The sequence below is a fragment of the Amblyomma mixtum genome, chromosome 3, assembly GCF_055824585.1.
Source record: "Amblyomma mixtum isolate Tamu chromosome 3, ASM5582458v1, whole genome shotgun sequence".
NCBI lineage: Eukaryota > Metazoa > Arthropoda > Arachnida > Ixodida > Ixodidae > Amblyomma > Amblyomma mixtum.
Window position 1 is genome coordinate 241,846,578 of NC_143014.1, and position 17,128 is coordinate 241,863,705.

The 17,128-nt window shown below is 49.5% G+C and overlaps 2 protein-coding genes and 1 long non-coding RNA gene across 5 annotated transcripts in view; 1 reads left to right on the forward strand and 2 right to left on the reverse strand.

The window, feature by feature from the left end:
* LOC149354180 (uncharacterized) overlaps positions 1-17,128 on the reverse strand; it is a 320,413-nt gene that overhangs the window by 251,110 nt on the left and 52,175 nt on the right. The gene's annotated exons all lie outside the window — the stretch shown is intronic.
* Positions 4,571-10,069, forward strand: LOC149354184 (uncharacterized). The gene is made up of 2 exons (XM_089585143.1): positions 4,571-4,935; positions 9,692-10,069. The coding sequence occupies exons 1-2, from the start codon at positions 4,571-4,573 to the stop codon at positions 9,873-9,875; spliced, it is 549 nt and encodes a 182-aa protein (XP_089441269.1). The 3' UTR covers positions 9,876-10,069.
* LOC149354185 (uncharacterized) lies at positions 15,306-16,931 on the reverse strand. The gene is made up of 2 exons (XR_016289635.1): positions 16,033-16,931; positions 15,306-15,445 (listed from the first exon to the last, which is right to left on the reverse strand). It is a non-coding gene; the product is annotated as an uncharacterized LOC149354185 (long non-coding RNA).

The following is a 17,128-nucleotide window of genomic DNA, read 5'->3' on the forward strand; positions in this document are numbered from 1 at the left end:
CATGAGTTTCATGAGCTATATAAATACATCGAGTTGCTGACCACCATTCGCCTCACCTGTATGCCGCAGGTCTCCAACTACGGGCGGTCCACACCACCCCGAATCGTTCCGAATCACAGCGCAGCCATTCGTGTGAAATACCTGGGACGACCCCGGGACGACGTTCTGCTGCTCCAGCGAGGCAGCCACGCTGTTCGCCGCCATCGACAACAAGCAGCAGCCCTGCACAGATTTCTTCGCGTACATCTGCAAGAACGCCCTCGAGGACGGCCTCGTACAGCGTGACGTGGCACGCGACTTGCTGGTAAGCCATTTGCGCACGGGGACTACACTTGCTAAAATGTTTAGGGGAATCCCCCAAGGTAGAGTAGGTAAGTAATAAGGGAGTAATTACTCATTGACGAGGACCAGGGCGAATTTTTTTTAACTATGAAGTTTCTGAGAAAGCCGTATAGCTTTCCTATGTAGCCGTTTGGCTGCGCTCGGGTGGATGTCGGTAAGTAATTACTCCCTTATTACAAATCTACTCTACCTTGGGGGATTCCCCTATACATTTGACCAACACAGTTCCCACTTCGACTTATTGATCAATTTGCTCTCGCCCTACTTTAAGCTTGCCGTCCCGGTTAGCTCAGTTGGTAGGGCGACTACTCTGGTGAAGCGGTGGTCCCGGGTACGAACCCCAGACCAGGACGAATTTTTCATTAACTACGATGTTCCTGAGAAAGCTGTAGAGCTTTCCTTTGTAGCCGTTTGGCTGCGCTCGGGTAGATGTCAATGAGTAATTACTCCCTTATTACGGAGACTACACTTCTTGAAGAAACGCAGCAGCAAGAAAAACGGAGACGAAATAGACACATATACGACAGGACGAATGCTGCACTTCCGACTGATTTTTAGTTGGAAGTCCAGCATTCGTCCTGTCGTATGTGTGCATTTCGTCCCCGTTTTTTTCTTGCTGCTACGTTTCTTCAAGATGGATCAATGCCAACTGGCCCAAACTTCAATGCTTTTACTACACATCTAGATTCAACGAGGGTACACAAGCAAACAAAAAAGAGCAAAAACTAGAATCGGATACAACTCAAGAACGCAGCGGGTTTCCCCGCTCAAAGGACCCCCTTCCAGCCAATGGCTGTGGCCGATTATCATGAGCCTGCTAACGTGACAATGCAGGAAGCGCCGTCACAATGCAGAGGGGGTCCCTTTTTCTGTCCGTCCTTGTTTGGTGTGCGCTGCTAACACCTACATCATGAAAAACCAACTAACCCAAGAAAAGACGATTCGGGTGTGTCCCCGTACATAGAGGAAAGAGGAAGAAAGCCAGGTGAGCGGATGAGACTAAGAAGTTTGTGGGGGTAAGGTGGATGGCACAAGAGTAGGTGGAGAGTTATGAGGTAGCCCTTTATCCTGCAATGGGTGTAGTTAATTAGGCTGGTAACTATGATTTAGGAATTTTAATTTTTCTGCGTACCGCCTGCGGCATACTCGGTAGTTCGCCAAAATGAAATGGAGAAAGCGAGTTCCCTGCTAGTGCTAGTTGGCAAGTTCGGCCGCAGTTCTGGAGTGTTTAAGCGCCCGAGTTCAAAACTTACGCTGCACTTCACTCCAAGCCGCCATTTCGAAGCCGTTGTTCGCGAACGTACTACGGTCACACGACCTGAGTTGACCAATCGCAACTAGCGCCCATTTCCTTAACCACAAAGGTTAGGTTTTAATTTCCTACCAAAATGAACGCGGGGGTTTTCTCATTTGGCATGGAGTAAGGTTGGCAAGGCCCTTTTTTACCCCGGGCAGTTTCGCGGAAGTACTGGGCAGTGCCCTTCCCGATTCATATCAGTCAACCATAACATGTATGGACGTCTCATCAACAGACTAAAAAGCTGCTACAAACAGGAACGTCTGTGCGCTGCGGAATGAAAGGTCCAATTGTTGAGACACGTGGCAAACAAAAACACTATCTTCGGTTTAGCATTTCTCAACCTTGTCCTTTTGTTTGTACTGCGCTGCCTACAAAACACCACACAAAAGATTGCGTTTGGCGTCTCTTGATCTCCACTAAATACCTTTACCTCAGTGAATGACCCAATGATGTAACGCGAGTGTCCTTGAGGGGCCGTGTTTCGGTAGAGGTCGGTTCCTGCAGCGCATCTGTGTAAGTTTCTTAACAGATCTTTAATGAGGCACTTGGCTCTGGGCCACTGTTTTCTCTCTGTAGTGGGACATCACCTCTGACATCATCAAGGGAACCCAGGACTACGGGAGTGAGGCTGCAGCCGCACTCCACACCCTTTACACATCATGCGTCAAAGAGATGTGGCAGGAGGACCTGCGAGCCAGGGACGTTGCGGCGACCGTGCTAGAAATCGCCAACAGCACCACGCGAACGAGTGGCGAAAGCTTACTTCGCTTGGCCCTTGCAGTGGATAAGCGGTACCACCTGCCGTTCATCTTCGAAGTAAGGAGCTTACCCGGCCAAACAACCCGGCTCACGTTCGCTAGGGGGACACCTCGAGTCGCCGACCACAAACGTAAATGCGATGCTTCCTGCTACGGCGTCACGCTCTCCGCCCTTAATTCGCACTTTGACACTAATTACACCAGTGAGGACATCTCGAAGTGGGAACAGCAATTGCCTCCTAGTGTCCGAAGACGAACATCCGTGTCTTTGAGAGAGATTAGCGAAGCTTTGGACCATCTAGAACCGTCCCAACTCAAAGCCATACTCTTCGAGTACTTTATTGATGTTGACCGTGTGAAAACAATCTTGGCCATAGATAAAAATGGCCTCTTTGCGGACATTTGGCTTCTGATAGACGCGCAGCATCAGCCGTTGGCGTTGTTCTACTCGTTGCTTCTTGTCACTCTGGAAGCCATGCACTACATTCAACAGGGCAGCACGCTAAGTTCACCTAATATGCGTAGCGAGGAAGTCTGCCAAAATCACGTGCACTGCAACTTCCACCTATGGCGCATTACGTACGTGGCGTCGCTAGCGAGTCCTGCTAAAGACAACCAGCTGCACAACATCTTCGAGGCCACGCGGCGACGATTCATTGACTATGGCCCACTTCGGCGGTTGGTGGCGGCCGGAAACGACACAGCACTTCGGTCAATAGTCGGTAACATGGAGGAAAAAAACTAGGAGAGAGTGCGCTCAGCCTCTGCAAGCCATCCTCCTCTGACGCCGCTGCCGAGGGCCCTTTTGCGCACTGGCTCTTGGGAAATGGGCCCTCCACAGTTACCAGACTGCCAATCAGCGGTGCTTTTTAGTGAACGTCCGTGCTCCGATGTAGCGCAGAAGCGCAGCGCCTGTGTTGCAGCTTTGGCGGAATGCGTATACCGAGCTCGAGGTTGTCTGTAGGCTCCGCGTCTCAACACTTCTGTTGATTACACTCGAGTTTTTGGGTGCACTGTAGAAAACTGCAGGTAAACTTTTCATCAAAGGGTGCGGCTGCGGCCTCGATCGTCACTGCTCAACTGTGGTTCATAAAGAGAATGGAGAGGAATTCCTTTCGTCGTTATACACACATACGGAGCGTTTATTTCAGCGCATGCTATAAGCGGAGAACTCGAGAGAAGGCGAAGAAAACTAGCCTCTAAAAAAGGGCGCAATGGCTTCCAGAGCGCTCGCGGCGGACGGACGTGTTTAACGAGCGCTCCGGCGCGCTGCGCACGATTCTGTTTCTCGGGAGTCGGGCAGGCGGACTTCGGCTCGCCCATGGGCCCGCCGTTCTCCGCTGTTCTCGAGGCACAAGTCGCGCCGAATACGCTCGCGCACATACGCGGTTCCGACGTGAAATGCAGCAGTGAAGTATTACTCTCGCTGTCGAGAGAGAGTGCCGGCGGCTTTACGTCGGCCCCTGCGCGGGCTCTCCCGGCCACTGCGCACAATCACTTACAAAAATAAGTAAACTGTATGTACTACATAGCCGCGCGCACGTAGCGTCCTGTCTCGACTAATCGCGCGCGCGGCACACTGCACTAGCGGCCGGGGTGGGGCGCCCGGCCGCGTGTATACCGTCCGAGGTAGCACCCACGGAGCGTTCGTGTCACGCGCGCACTACCTGGCGAAGAGCAAGCGGGAAGTCAAGCCCGCCTGCTCGATGAACGCACAGAGGCTCACCATTGTTCTGTCACGGGTGCGCGCACTGCCGCGCGGCCACAGGAGCGCTTCGAGACTGTCCGGGATGATTCCAAGCGCCCTGTAGGCCGCGAGCATCTCGCGACGCGGCACTGCAGAAGCGGCACAGCGAAGGAGCATGTGGTCTCCACGGCGCCGCAGTCATCGCACGCGTCGCTCGGGGGTGGTGGCCGCTGGGGCTAGCGAGCAGTTTGCGCTCACCACGGAGCCGTCAGTGAACACAAGCAGATGGTCGCGCAGTTGCTCGTAGAGCGAGAGAGCGAAACCGAAACCGAAATCCGGCTAAGAGCTACCGCTGCTTTGTCACGTGAGGGCCTATTTCCCATGATGCTTTCCATTATATTTTTTATGACTAGGCTTCAAGATTGTGACGTCATGCTCCCTCCTAGTTTTTTCTTCCTCCATGGTCGGTAACATATATCGCTCATGCTGCCTGGCGACCTGGTCTTCCGGGAACCAGCCGGGCCGCACATGACCTCCCGGGGCTTCGCCCGGAACTTGTTCTTGGCTCTGAACTTCGAGTTCGAAGCTAAAAAGGAGACGGTGCGACGAGGTGTGCCCTGGTTTCGAGACAACCCCGACAACAAAGCTGCGGACCGCATGTTCTTTGCGGATGAGACCACTCTGTACGTGTCATCACTGGGCTACGGGTGGCTGAGTTCGGGTACCGTCGACCCGCTGCTCGCCGACGCTGCCGTGATTGCGAGACGCATGGCCGCCATGCTGCGGATTAAACTGGTCGGCTGGAAGGGCTGGTCACGAGAGACAAAGGCGGCCCTACAATCGCACAGGTGATGTACATTACTCGGACGTTAATTCCGAAAGAAAACAATCGCTGCGTGCAAGAACGCTGAAAGAAAGGGTTCTTGTACTGATCAGGCTGTTTTTGTTACGGCTTCCATCACATTCGAGATGAAATTTGGGCTATTTTTAGCATGCTAGAACGTGAAAGCCGTCGCGCTGGCTCAGTGGTTATGGCGCTCGGCTCCTGACCCGAAAGACGCGGGTTATATCCCGGCCGCGCCGGTCAAATTTCGATGGAGGCGAAATTCTACAGGCACGCGTACTGTGCGATGTCAGTGCACCTTAAAGCCCAGGTGGTCGAAATTTCCGCAGCCCTTCACTACGGCGCCCCTGATAGCATGAGCACGTTTTAAGCCCCCATAAACCAAACCAGCTAGCTACGTGAAAATGGTTTAGAGTTGGTGGTGTCGGAGATAAGCACCTTCGCTTCCGACGTATATTCGACGCCCCTCGTGCATCGCTTCTGGCCGATTATAGAAGCTTGATATTATAAAAGCCACGATACACATTGCGTTGCTATAAGAGCTAATCCTTAATCGCTTAAGATAGCATGCTTTGCTTTTGAGCCATGAAACTAAAACATACTTCGTCTATAAATTGTGGCTGTAAAGCAATCAGCTCTTCCTTTCTCTGTTTTGTCTTCTCGCGTAATTCGGCAGTGTAGACCATAGTGTATATATATTCTTTTTTGCACAATGATCGAATGACTAGACATTGCGTGCAACAGAAAACTGCCCTGTGTATTGCGTGGAACTCAGCTACTCACGAGACCGTGTAAGAGAGTTACTACAACCAGACACGCAGTGATTGAATCTAATTGAGCTCACAGTTCGCTCATTAAGGCTCTCGTACGTAGCGCAATGACGAAGCTGATCTGGTTGCGTGAAAGAACCTCTGCCAAACGCAAAGTGAAAACACGTCGCTCCCGCTCTTATTACTGTATAACGTCCGTGTGCTAACAGCGCTGCACATGCGGCACTGCGGTACTCTGAAATCCACTGAAAGCTGTTGGTGTTTCATTCCATGACTGTACACGCGGATAACTGCCATTTCAGCAGCCTTGATGACGTTATATTGTCACGAATATTACACGGCACACCGTTTGATACACAAGAACTGTTCCAGTCTGCCGAGCGGTCACCAGCAAGAAGGCGAGGCACTTTTTCCTCGTCACAAGCGAGATGGCGGAGCACTTCTTCTTCGTCCACTTCTGACCTGTATCAATATTAACCTCGCACACCACCCACTGCTTGTAAAAGCATACAGTAATACATCTAGCCGCAAAATATGTCGCCTAAAGACGAAAGTTATTAATTTAGAACCTACGGAAAATGAACACAGTGAGAAGCGCCCATGAAAGCTGTTTGTTGTTAGTGGCTATTTATTAATGAAATAAAATGGAAGGAAAAGATTTTGTTAGCCTTGGTATAGTGCCTAGAATATACTGGCTAGTGTGTCGACCGCGGCCTCTCGGGTGGCACCGGGAGCAATGAATGCCGGCGGCCGCCGCGAGGAGCGCTGCAGAGCGGGTGGGTGCGTGCGGGGAGCGCTCCTACCGCGCTCGCTCTGCAACTGCTGCAAGGGGCCTGCTCAATTTTTTGCTTTCATTAAGCCATATGATGTGGGCGTGCGCTCAATCCACACCTTTAGTGAATTGCAAGGAGTCATGGGAGGTTTTGCTACGCAGCCAGGACCTCCAAGAACAAAAAGAGACCATCAGGTATGCCTTCGAAGCCACCCGGTCCCAAGGGATCTCGGCCGTCTGACAAGGACGGGATGGCGAGGCCGCCCTCCTGATTATCTGATATAATAAAGTTTGTCTAAGCCTAAGGTGTAACAGACCAAAGCTTTCAGCCGTCACGGATGCATCTGACTACAAGTTTCAGGGTTTGTTTTGAGTATTTGACAAGAGGCAAAGTATTTGACGGTTGTATCTTGCGAAAGCTTGAACGAAGTTCGGCGCGCAACTGAGCTTCAAACATCCGTGCTCACAAAGGAAACACGGGATTTGTATTCTAGCGACGATTGCATAATGGTCTCTTTTTTGATACAAAAACAACTTGAAATGCTGCAGTTATATTGGCTTGCATTTATGCGTTCTCTCTGTGAACAACGCGCAGGCAAAAAAGTTGCGCAACACTCGTTTTCATTTACAAGGAACAACAAACGCAGGGAAATGGCAGAATTGCATGGTGACTGGGAGAATTTACTGGCAGCGGCGCTGTTGAAGCAACTTTAGCAGTTTAAGCAAGTTTTGGTAAATGACGGTCTCTGTGCACCATCATTTTGCGATCCACCGGCGTTTGCTGGCTGCTTCACGACCAAAATGTGTGGAGCACTTTTCAATCACAGGAGCTCCGTTGTCGGCACCAGATCCTTCCGCGTCCACCGATTCGGCACTCTCAACAGCTAAACACAACTCGGAGGCTTCCGACGGGGCCCGCCTGTGGCGCTTAAATTTGCTGGAGGCTCTTGCTCGCACAAATTCCTATTTTTTCTCTTCGCTGGAAGGTGTTTCGGATAATCCGTAAAAGTTGTAGGTACGGCGTCGGGTTTCAAACGCGGTTTATCGCGGTGGAGCTCACTCCGTTTACGGTGACACTGAACGTGCGCTCGTTACTAGGTGCTCTCAAAATGTGTTTTGTTGTGTTGGGTTTATGCAGCTAAGGCCATCTTGCGCCAAACACAAGGTATAGGAACTGTTTTCTGTGAGATTTAATAAAAATGTGGAAGCTCTCAGTGGTGTAAAGGGCCAAAAATTAGCTACCTTGTAATATTGGGGAAAACGAGATTTAGGAATGACTAATGGTAAAAGCTTTAAAAAGGTCAGGTAGCCTCAGCGGCCATCCTTGGCTGGGCAAGGATGCCGAGGATCCCGACCAATCAAATAAAAGCCTCAGCCTTTTCCTCACGAATGAGGAAGTGACTGGGGGACATCATGTGAAGCTATAGGTCATGATTTATATTTAGTTGAGAAAACCTAGCTGCTTCAGTTAAAAACTTAAAAACACAAGATATGTGCTCTCAAAATGTTTGTCGCAAACCACAGCAGTTGGCGTTAATCTTCTGTCTTTCCTTCTGATGTTTTTCTCCCATTCTGCAAGCTGTAGATGGTGCAGTAAACATAGAAACGCGCTCTTTGTTCGAGCGGTAACCGCTTTTGCACAGCGGCACAAAGCAAGTCTTTTCCTTGCCCTGCTGCTTTGGCTTCGACATCTTTCTGTGGCGTTTATAGACAGGCAAAGGAAAACAACAATCCGGGACTCACTCCATGAATTGACAACAGTGTAAACGACACGGTGAACGACATGCTGAACGACACCGTGAACACACACGCACGGATACACAATCGCACACAACGCTCGCACAGAACACCGATGCAATCCGAACGAAACTGCTAGGAGTACGGAATGGCTCGCATGTGCGAGGGCCTACGCAGAACAACAAACGCTGTACCTCGCTGAACAGAAAAGACGTGCACAAGCGGGTTAAATCACGCACGTGTTGACCAACCGCTTGCCTGCTGCCTTCCGAAGCAAGAAAGCAGCGCTGGCCGCGTCGTCTGCTGCGGCAGCACCCTCCCGACAAGCAGCGCCCTCTGTCGCCGTCGGTGAGCATTCATTGCAAACGGCGCCACCCTCTCCCATAGCGCAGCGCGGGCGGTCGTCACACTAGCCAGTATATTCTAGGCACTATAGCCTTGGCATCTGCCATCGAAACCTGAAGCTCCTGAGCTGTGGCTAGCGGGAATAAAAGGACAAAAAAAGAACAGAGGGCAAACAATTACGCCCGCAACAACTTCTGACGGAAGAAGAGGGCATTATTGCACTATAATATATTCAGAAATAGCTAATAAGCCTTTTATTTCCGGGATATTTTCAATTTATACGAAAACATTTTAAATATCAGATCTTTTTGTACATTGCCGAGCATCTCCTTTCACTACAAGCCACCTCTGCGGTTTCAAGACGCCGATCGATCCCGAATTAGGTATAAGGAGCGGCGATGCTCGCGTGAAGACCCTGATCTTTCCCTGGCGTTTTTCGAACTGCGTTCTGAAGTAGTGGAGCCATTACAGCAGGGCTCGCAAGCCCTCGGCTTTTTCTAGCGCGCACGAGCTTTCTACAGAAACATCTTTCCTTGACCTCACCTCAGAATCATGGCACAGGAACTCTTTGGGCCGTACTCTGACTTTAAGACGCGCATTCTTTCAGTACTTGTGTATCCCATTTCCGGTTCCGGACAGTGAGTTCAGGAGCCATTTCTTGTGAGCCATGTCCCATTTTGTTCAACTATGCGGGCAAACCGCTCGAATCGCGTACGAGACGACGGCAGGCTGCCGCCGGAATGGTTAGGATTTCTTTCAGCTCGTCAGTAAACAGGAGCAAGCAGTACGTGAGAGAAGACTTTTAAGTGCTACTAAACAACCAAATTCAGGAACAAAAAAAAGAATGCTGAAATGCATTCGAAATATACACAAACAAGGTTATTGATGTTTTCACTCGGCAAGGAATCGTGTAGTGCGTGGTAGGCTATACGAAATGGGCAATGGAACTCTTTCGGATGTCCTGCGGACGTCTTGAACGTCCGCTGTACATCCATGGGAGTTTTAATGTCCAGTGGGCAGTCTCTCATTGGCAGTAACTGGAAGGTGCTAGTGACAGCAAAGTGTGGAAAATTGAGTGAAGTATGCGCATGTTTCAAACTCTGTTAAGGTTATCTCTATCAATGCTTTTCATGCAGGGAATGCGTGCTGAGCGCCTCACGCGCAAAGTACCTCGTGTCCGTGCACCCCGTGGTGGAGCTCAAGATGGGGCTACAAGTCGCCGCCATTGTCGGGGCTACAGGTAGTGGCCATGACGAGGCCGCCACACCAGCGGCCGCCAGAGCTAGCTGGTACACGATGCAGGACGCCTGGAGCCTCTAACGGATGTCGGAAGCCCAGTTCTTCTACGCCCACTTCGCCTACTACCGTTGCAGCACCTCATCGCAGGCTAGAGCCTTAGTGAACGAACTTGTAAGGGGCAACATCGACTTTGCCACAGCGTTTCAGTGCCCGCGCAACAAGTATGTGGTTGAACAAGGTGACTGCGTGAACATTACTGTGCAGAACCGTTGACACCGATTGATGTGAGCGTGAGGTTGTGAAGAACCTAAGCGCCTTGTTATGTTACTGGATCTTTTTCAGTGCCCGCCTTGCGCATCGTTTATTTTTGTCTTCATTGGATACGGTCTGGGTTACTTTGCAAATGTGTGAACACAAGACTCTAGTAGATATCTAGAATAGCATTATTATCTAATTGCTGTTTCCAGTTCATGTATGCTGCTTACCATTATTCAGCTGTATTTTTTTACATTTACGAGGCATCTCTCATTTGTTATATCCACGAAAGTTTATTCAGACAATTGTCCATTTCTCGTCACGGGCTATTCCACCCCTTGAGGTTGCTAGAAAAACGTATCTGCTTACGTGGTCAACCGCACGACGGAATATTGCAGCATGCAGTTTCCGGAAATTAGGAGTGTGAAAATAACTCTTCACTTAAGTTATGATTTGTCATTTTTTTTCAATACAGCTGTTCTCACGATTCAGCTTTAGTGACCTCCTTTCTTATGAGGCTTCAAATATGTCAAATTAATTTTCCCGCTTTTGCAGTGTTCATGTGCTGTCGTCGAATTCTGCCTTGTGAACTTCCGCTGGCTTAGGACGTCCAGCGTCAGAGCGTTCCAGTGAATCTCATCCTTGTTCCTTAAATAACTTCTATTCACGCTGCCTTTCAGGGCTCGTTTAGTCGCAGGTACTACTGGACCTTATGTGGCTTCAATAATGCAGGTTACACGTAAGATGGAAGGGACATATTCAGCCTTCCACTAGATCTGGGTTTTAGGGATAGTGGAAGCTGACACACCTGCTATAGAGACGAGCAAGAGAAGGCTGGAGTATTTCCCCAGCAGCGCAGATAATCGATTCAATATTGGAAATGTATTGGCAAAGGCCGGTACTACTAAGAACCAGTATAAAACCATATTTTGATATAATAATAATAATAATAATAATAATAATAATAATAATATCTAAGAGCACTTGCTGCTGGGCTAGTTGGTTTTGGTTCATATTTGAATAGGTTTTAGGCGCAAAAAACAGACAGACACATAGGTAGGTAACAGGACGAAGTGGCGCTTCGTCCTGTTACCTACCTATGTGTCTGTGCGCAAAGTGAGTGCAATTCACTGAGGTGCGCTGTTGCGAACGGCGTCGCAACGTCCGATCACAGCTCGTCGCCTGCGTGCAACTTGCTAGATGTCAACGACGAGCCGCGCCCGGCAGAGACAACGACGGGAAGCGGGAGCCAAAGCGAGCGCGGAGAGCGGCAGCGTAGGGATGACGTACTACAGCGCGCCCCTCAGGGCGCTCGACGCCGAGCCACGCCGGGCCGGCCTGCCAGCCTTGATGACGGCCGCCGGCGACTGAAAAACGCGCTAGTATTGTTTGTTCACGTTCATAGCAAGCCCTGGGATAGATAAAAATTCATCATTTCTGACGATCGTTGGCCATTACCGAGCTGATCGTAAAAGTGATGAATGCGATACTAGCAAATTTCATCCCATAGCCGCTTTGGTGCTGCTGCGGCGCTTCGCCTGCCGCCTGCTAGCGCCGTTGCTGAAGGTGTGGAAATCGAACATATCTTCTATTATGCGATGAGTTCGCAGTAAAGCGATGGTGAAGAGTAGGCCTTTTGCTATAGCACAGGCGACTTCCGAAGCGCCGTCAGCAGCGGCTGCGATGCGAAACCAGTTAGGCCTAGCGACGACTAGGGCAGCCTGGGATCAGCGCGCAGTTCGTCGCCCGGCGTTGCCGCAGTCGGTGTCGTTGCCGAAAGATCCACTTCTGAACAGACACGTTGTCGTTGCTCGAATCTAGGTAGCATCATCTCTGGTAGAATGGCTGTTTTTTATTTCCTTGTGCGAACGTCAAGTACACCGCATGCCGGCCGGCCGGCCGACCAGCCTGGATCCCGTCTGCCGGCGTCATAAAAAAATGAGCTAAAGATAGTTCTTGACGTAGATAATAAATCCTGGGACAAGAAATGTGAAAAATGTGGCATATTTGAGGATCGCTGACCAATACTGAGCTGCTGCTGGTAAAGGTAACAACTGTGATAGGAGCAAATTTCTGGCCAGAACCGCTTTGCAGCTGCCGCTGGCAAGACGTTGGGGTCCGGCTCGCCTGGCAACCGTTAGCTCCGCCGCTGAAAACGCCACGGAAATTGACCATACTATTATTTTATTGTGAAATGATGCTGCTGACAGTAAAGCGATGTGTAGAGTAGGCCTTTTGTTATATATCGCAGGCGACTTCCGAAGCGCCGGCCGCTGCGGCTTCGACGCGATACGAGCTATAGCCCTAGCGACGACCACGGCAGCCAGGCAGCAGCAGAGCTCGGAGAGCGCGCGAACGGTGCCGTTGCCGAAAGCTCCCAACATAAGCAGGCATGCTTTGTCGCTGATCGAGTATAGCTGGCAGTCTTTCTGATGACGATCGGTGCGGCGCGCCGGCCACGTTTTCGCACATATGTCTCCCACTTGCTGCTCGAACGGCTTGGATCCGGAGCTCGAAGCGCGGCTGCGTGCAGCCACCGCTGAGATGGGCTTCGAGCCTTTCAGTACACGCCATATCGAGACCCACAGGGCGACGACAGCGGCGACTCGTCGACGCAGCTAGGAAACTCGCAAAGGCGGGCGCAAAGATTTGACGAGAACACGTGCTTTTGTGAGCAGACGGATTTCCTTCTCCACCGGAAGTACTACATTAATTTCAAGAAATGCGCTGGATTCTCACCTCTGTATACGTGTGTTTTAAAAAGTAATAAGCATTCAATAAAATAGTATTTCAAGGAGCACCAGTGCTCAATTTCAAATGAATTATTGCAAAAATTGCGCGTGACGTCATTGGGCAGAGCCAATGATAAGGGCCGCCCAGTCCATGGCCAAGACTGCCCAGTTTACGTCATGTGGTAGGGGCGGCTAAAAACGCGCGGTGAGGTGTCGCCCTAATCGGCTGTGAGCGGCAAGTTTGAAAAATTGTTGCAAATTAATGGTTCTACGCGCAGCTTTCTGAATCAGACTAGAATACTCGCAGAGACTACCTCTACAGAGTTGTTGCAATAAAATATGACCTGCCTTATCTCTCTATCAGTGTGCATGCTTGATGCTTGTTCACTTTCGGTGCGCGATACGCGTTATGCTAAATGTCTCTAATGGCGACGTTAGCAAAAATGGGCGGCTAAAATTTAAGGCAGAGTGTAAGGAGCATGCATACGTAACGCTGACGCAAAACACGCCATGACCAAACGCACAAAGCTGGATTTGGTGCTTGGGAAGGAGTTTCGACTGTCTTAATTATGTTTTTTAGTCACATTAGTCTTTTACCTTGCCGGTTTATTGTTCATTTGCTTGTTAATGATGTTCCATACAGATGTTCTTTCACAGTCCCCCCCCCCCCCCGCCCCTTTTGTACCCTCCAAGGATGGCCATTGGTGTGCTGAATAAATAAATAAATCTGTTAATTGGGCGGTAATAAATTTCGAAAAGTGCTCAGTCATGTGTTTAGAATTAGAAAAGCGCTCGTGTATTGCAGCAGTGTTCCCACAGCCTATGGGCTGTCGCCACTTGAGGAGGTGCGTATTCGATTTCTCGCTCGTGTTGGATTCCACATGGGCAGAAACACGCTCAGCTTTGAGACGCTGAAGTCACGGCATACTTCCCAAAATAAACACCAGTCGGCCTTGCTCAGTGCATTATGGTGTTTGCAGCGCAGTATACGATACAGATGTAGCGAGGGTATACCTGTACGTATCCCTGCGTGTCGCACGGCACATCTGCACGCGTAAGCAGCCGCTTGTGAATGAGCTGGTTGGCTGTGTTTCTTCCTCACTGGGCTTGTCGTTCTCTAACTCGCATGTCCTGCATATCAGAAAAAAAAAATTAGGCGGTGATTCGACTTGGCCAAACCGAGTTAACCGTACCGAAAGCTGTGGTGCGAAGCTCTCGGTTACACAGGGCGTCCCAGCTAACTTGTACCAAGATTTATAAAAGAACTAAGCGTTCTTCAGAATGAAATCGCGTGGATGTTGTTAGGGTATATCTAAAGTTACAGTACCATTTTTTTCGCTCCTCCTATTTGATTAATTAGTCGAGATATATAAATTATCTTTTTAAATATAGCTTGAAACATTCAGGCGTCAACAGGAAAGTTGTGGAGCTCCACAAATATTGTCCAACTTAGGCGCTTCCAACCAGATCGACTTAGCGTTGCCGTTTTTATTCGGGAAAAACGAAAGCCCGCGGTGTTTAAAAAATACCACGTGAATATCCCTGAATATCTCGCACTTGGGGCTCCATGGTAGGTCTGGAAAAAAGCCAGATCAAGAAAATATTTCCTAAAAAATAAATTCGCCAGCGTCGCATATCATTTGCAGCCCTTGGGCTCCGATTATTTTTCTAAATCAACGGAGCTGCAACGCTTGAAGCGGACTGCTATTCGAAGTGTCCCAGTCTGCTTGGACAACAGACCAACGTCAACAGCGATGTTTACTTTTTCACGATTCAGCATGTCAATGACACCAGACGTGCTCTCTAACCTGCAGACAGGATGGGTCAGCTATGCTCCAACCCCGAGTTTGTATAGCCTAGTTCATGTTCGTTAACAATATCAAAAGGGAAAATGAAGCGGTGCTCGACACCACTTTCCGGTGATAAGTCAGGCGAAACTTTCCATTTTCCTCCTTGAAACTTTCAAGACGAAAACATCCTAGCGCCAAGCTGTAGGACAAGAGAAAGGGGTCTCCGGCGCGCGCCGCTCCGCGTCCGAGCCGGGAGACGTCAGGTGTGGCATGAGCAGTGGGATTACGACGCCGTTGGACAGATGGCGCCACATACCCGGGCGGTGCTAAAGAGCACGGAAACTTGTACCGGCCGCGTTTTCCAAACCGCCATTTCAAGCGTGGTCGTAAGTGTTGTTCCGCAGAGAGATTTCGGCGCGGGTACCCTGCGGAAGCGGTAAGTTTTCCATTCTTTCTTTCACGGTTGTACTGTGGTCACCCCAAGCAACCACAGATATCCATCGGCCGGCCGCTGGCCGTCCGTTTCGGATGTTCCGGGCGGCCGTCGAACGTCCGCGAACAGCCGGTGGACGTCCGTCGGCCGTCCTATAGGCGTCCAAAGGGACATGTTTGTCTGGCCAACGGACATCGACTTCGGACGTCCGTTCCCGGATCTTTCTCGGATGTTTGCATATATGGTACATGCATACTTTCTTCGTGTCTGCCGGGCAATAAAATGAAAAAGCAACTGAAAGTACAGCGAGAATATTTTATTGGGATTGTACATCAGCACAGGACTGAGTTACTGTGAAGTGTGTAACTCCTCAATAGGACGTAAAACTTCGGGCGCACACCCATCTTCCTACTTCCATGATGAAGCGGAAGCGAACAGCTTCTGCAAAAAATGAAAAGAAAAAGGTTAGTACTCAGGCGCACGCCAAATCTCAGTAGACCATGATAAATTCAAAAATGCTTGGCAACTTTGTTATTGGTATTCACGTTAATGAAGCCCAAAATAACACAGAGGTGAGAGACGCACCGACATAGTCATCATCCATGACACCAGAAGGTATTCTATGCTTGCAAGAGGCCAAGAGCTAGGAAATTGAGCATTTTTAATGATGGCACCCGCCCTACAACCCACCTGTTACATGCAGTCTCTAATTTCAGAGAAGTTCTGCCCTCCTTTCCCTAGACTCAAGCAAAAACCAGTGTCAGGACTGCTGACAAAAAGATTATGCTTGCGCCAAATTGCAAGAGATCATGATAACTTCAAGAATGTTCGGCAACTTTGTCAATGCTATTCATGTTAATGAAGACCACAACAGCACAAAGAGGCAAGAGACGTAGCACAAGTTTCAACCCATCTGTAGCCCACACCACAGTATAGCCATAACATAACTCCAACTCTCCCGCGAGAGAATGTTACAGGTCCTGCACCATTGTCATAAAAGTAATTCCCGAGCAGTGTACCGTACTTACCTCCGTAGGCCATGCCGTTGGCAATCACACTAGGCCTTCTTTCATCCGAAGTCGGTGTAGTACGATAATCCAGCGTTCCAGGAGGGCTTCACGCGCTTGCCGCATCCTTCGAATTGTTCAAGTTGCAAACCACTTTTGTCCGCAGACTACAAAAGCCACACGTTCACGTAACAGAGCTCAAAAGGGGCACCACGCTTCGCACCAAACTGACATTATAGTGCCTAGAATATAGTATATTCTAGGCACTATACTGACATCGCCGCCATTACGCCGCTGCACTCTGTGGCTGATGGATTGGCTTGGGCTGACTACAAACTGCATTTATGATGATGATGATAGCAGAGTTCGGCGGGAGTTTTGAATTTACAAGTGGTTTCAATCGCATTTGACCACGGCGGAGACGATGTCGCTGCTGATTTTTAGATGTTTTCTAGATGTAAATTAGTAATTGATTTACTGCAAAATTGTGCACCACTCGCTCCTACCCTTAAATAAATTTAGTTCAGCAGTGGCCCTTGCACTGCAAGTATATGAGTAGGGAATTGTGCGAATTTACAAAAGCCCTCAAGTCAAACACTGTAGCTCATGGAAATAATTTCTCCAAAGCAGATATGCGGATATTAACGCAATTTCGCGCACACTAGCCAATAAAACTGACAAAATTTTCTTCGCGAATAAAATTTTCTAGGTTAAAAAAGCGAACTCTACTGTATACATACTCGAACGGTGCGAAATTTCTGTGTGAAAAATTAGAAAAAAACTCTATACTCATATCCTGGGAATGTACTCCACCGTACATCCCTTGGACGTACACCTTGTCTCTAATGCGGATATACAAAAACGGATACTGTCCGTACGTCCGGCGGATGTACGAATACGGATATCCGAAATCGGATTGTGTTCGTACGTACGATGAACGTCCGATCTCGGCAAAGGACGTTCGGATCTAGCTCGTACGTCCGACGGATATCTGTGGTTGCTTGGGACCGCACTACATTTTACGACCAGCAGGCGCTGGTAACACCAGGGGACATGTAAAGCGCGAATAACGGCGCTCCCTACAAAGAACCGAGAAGAGCGAGCTGCGCTGTTCATT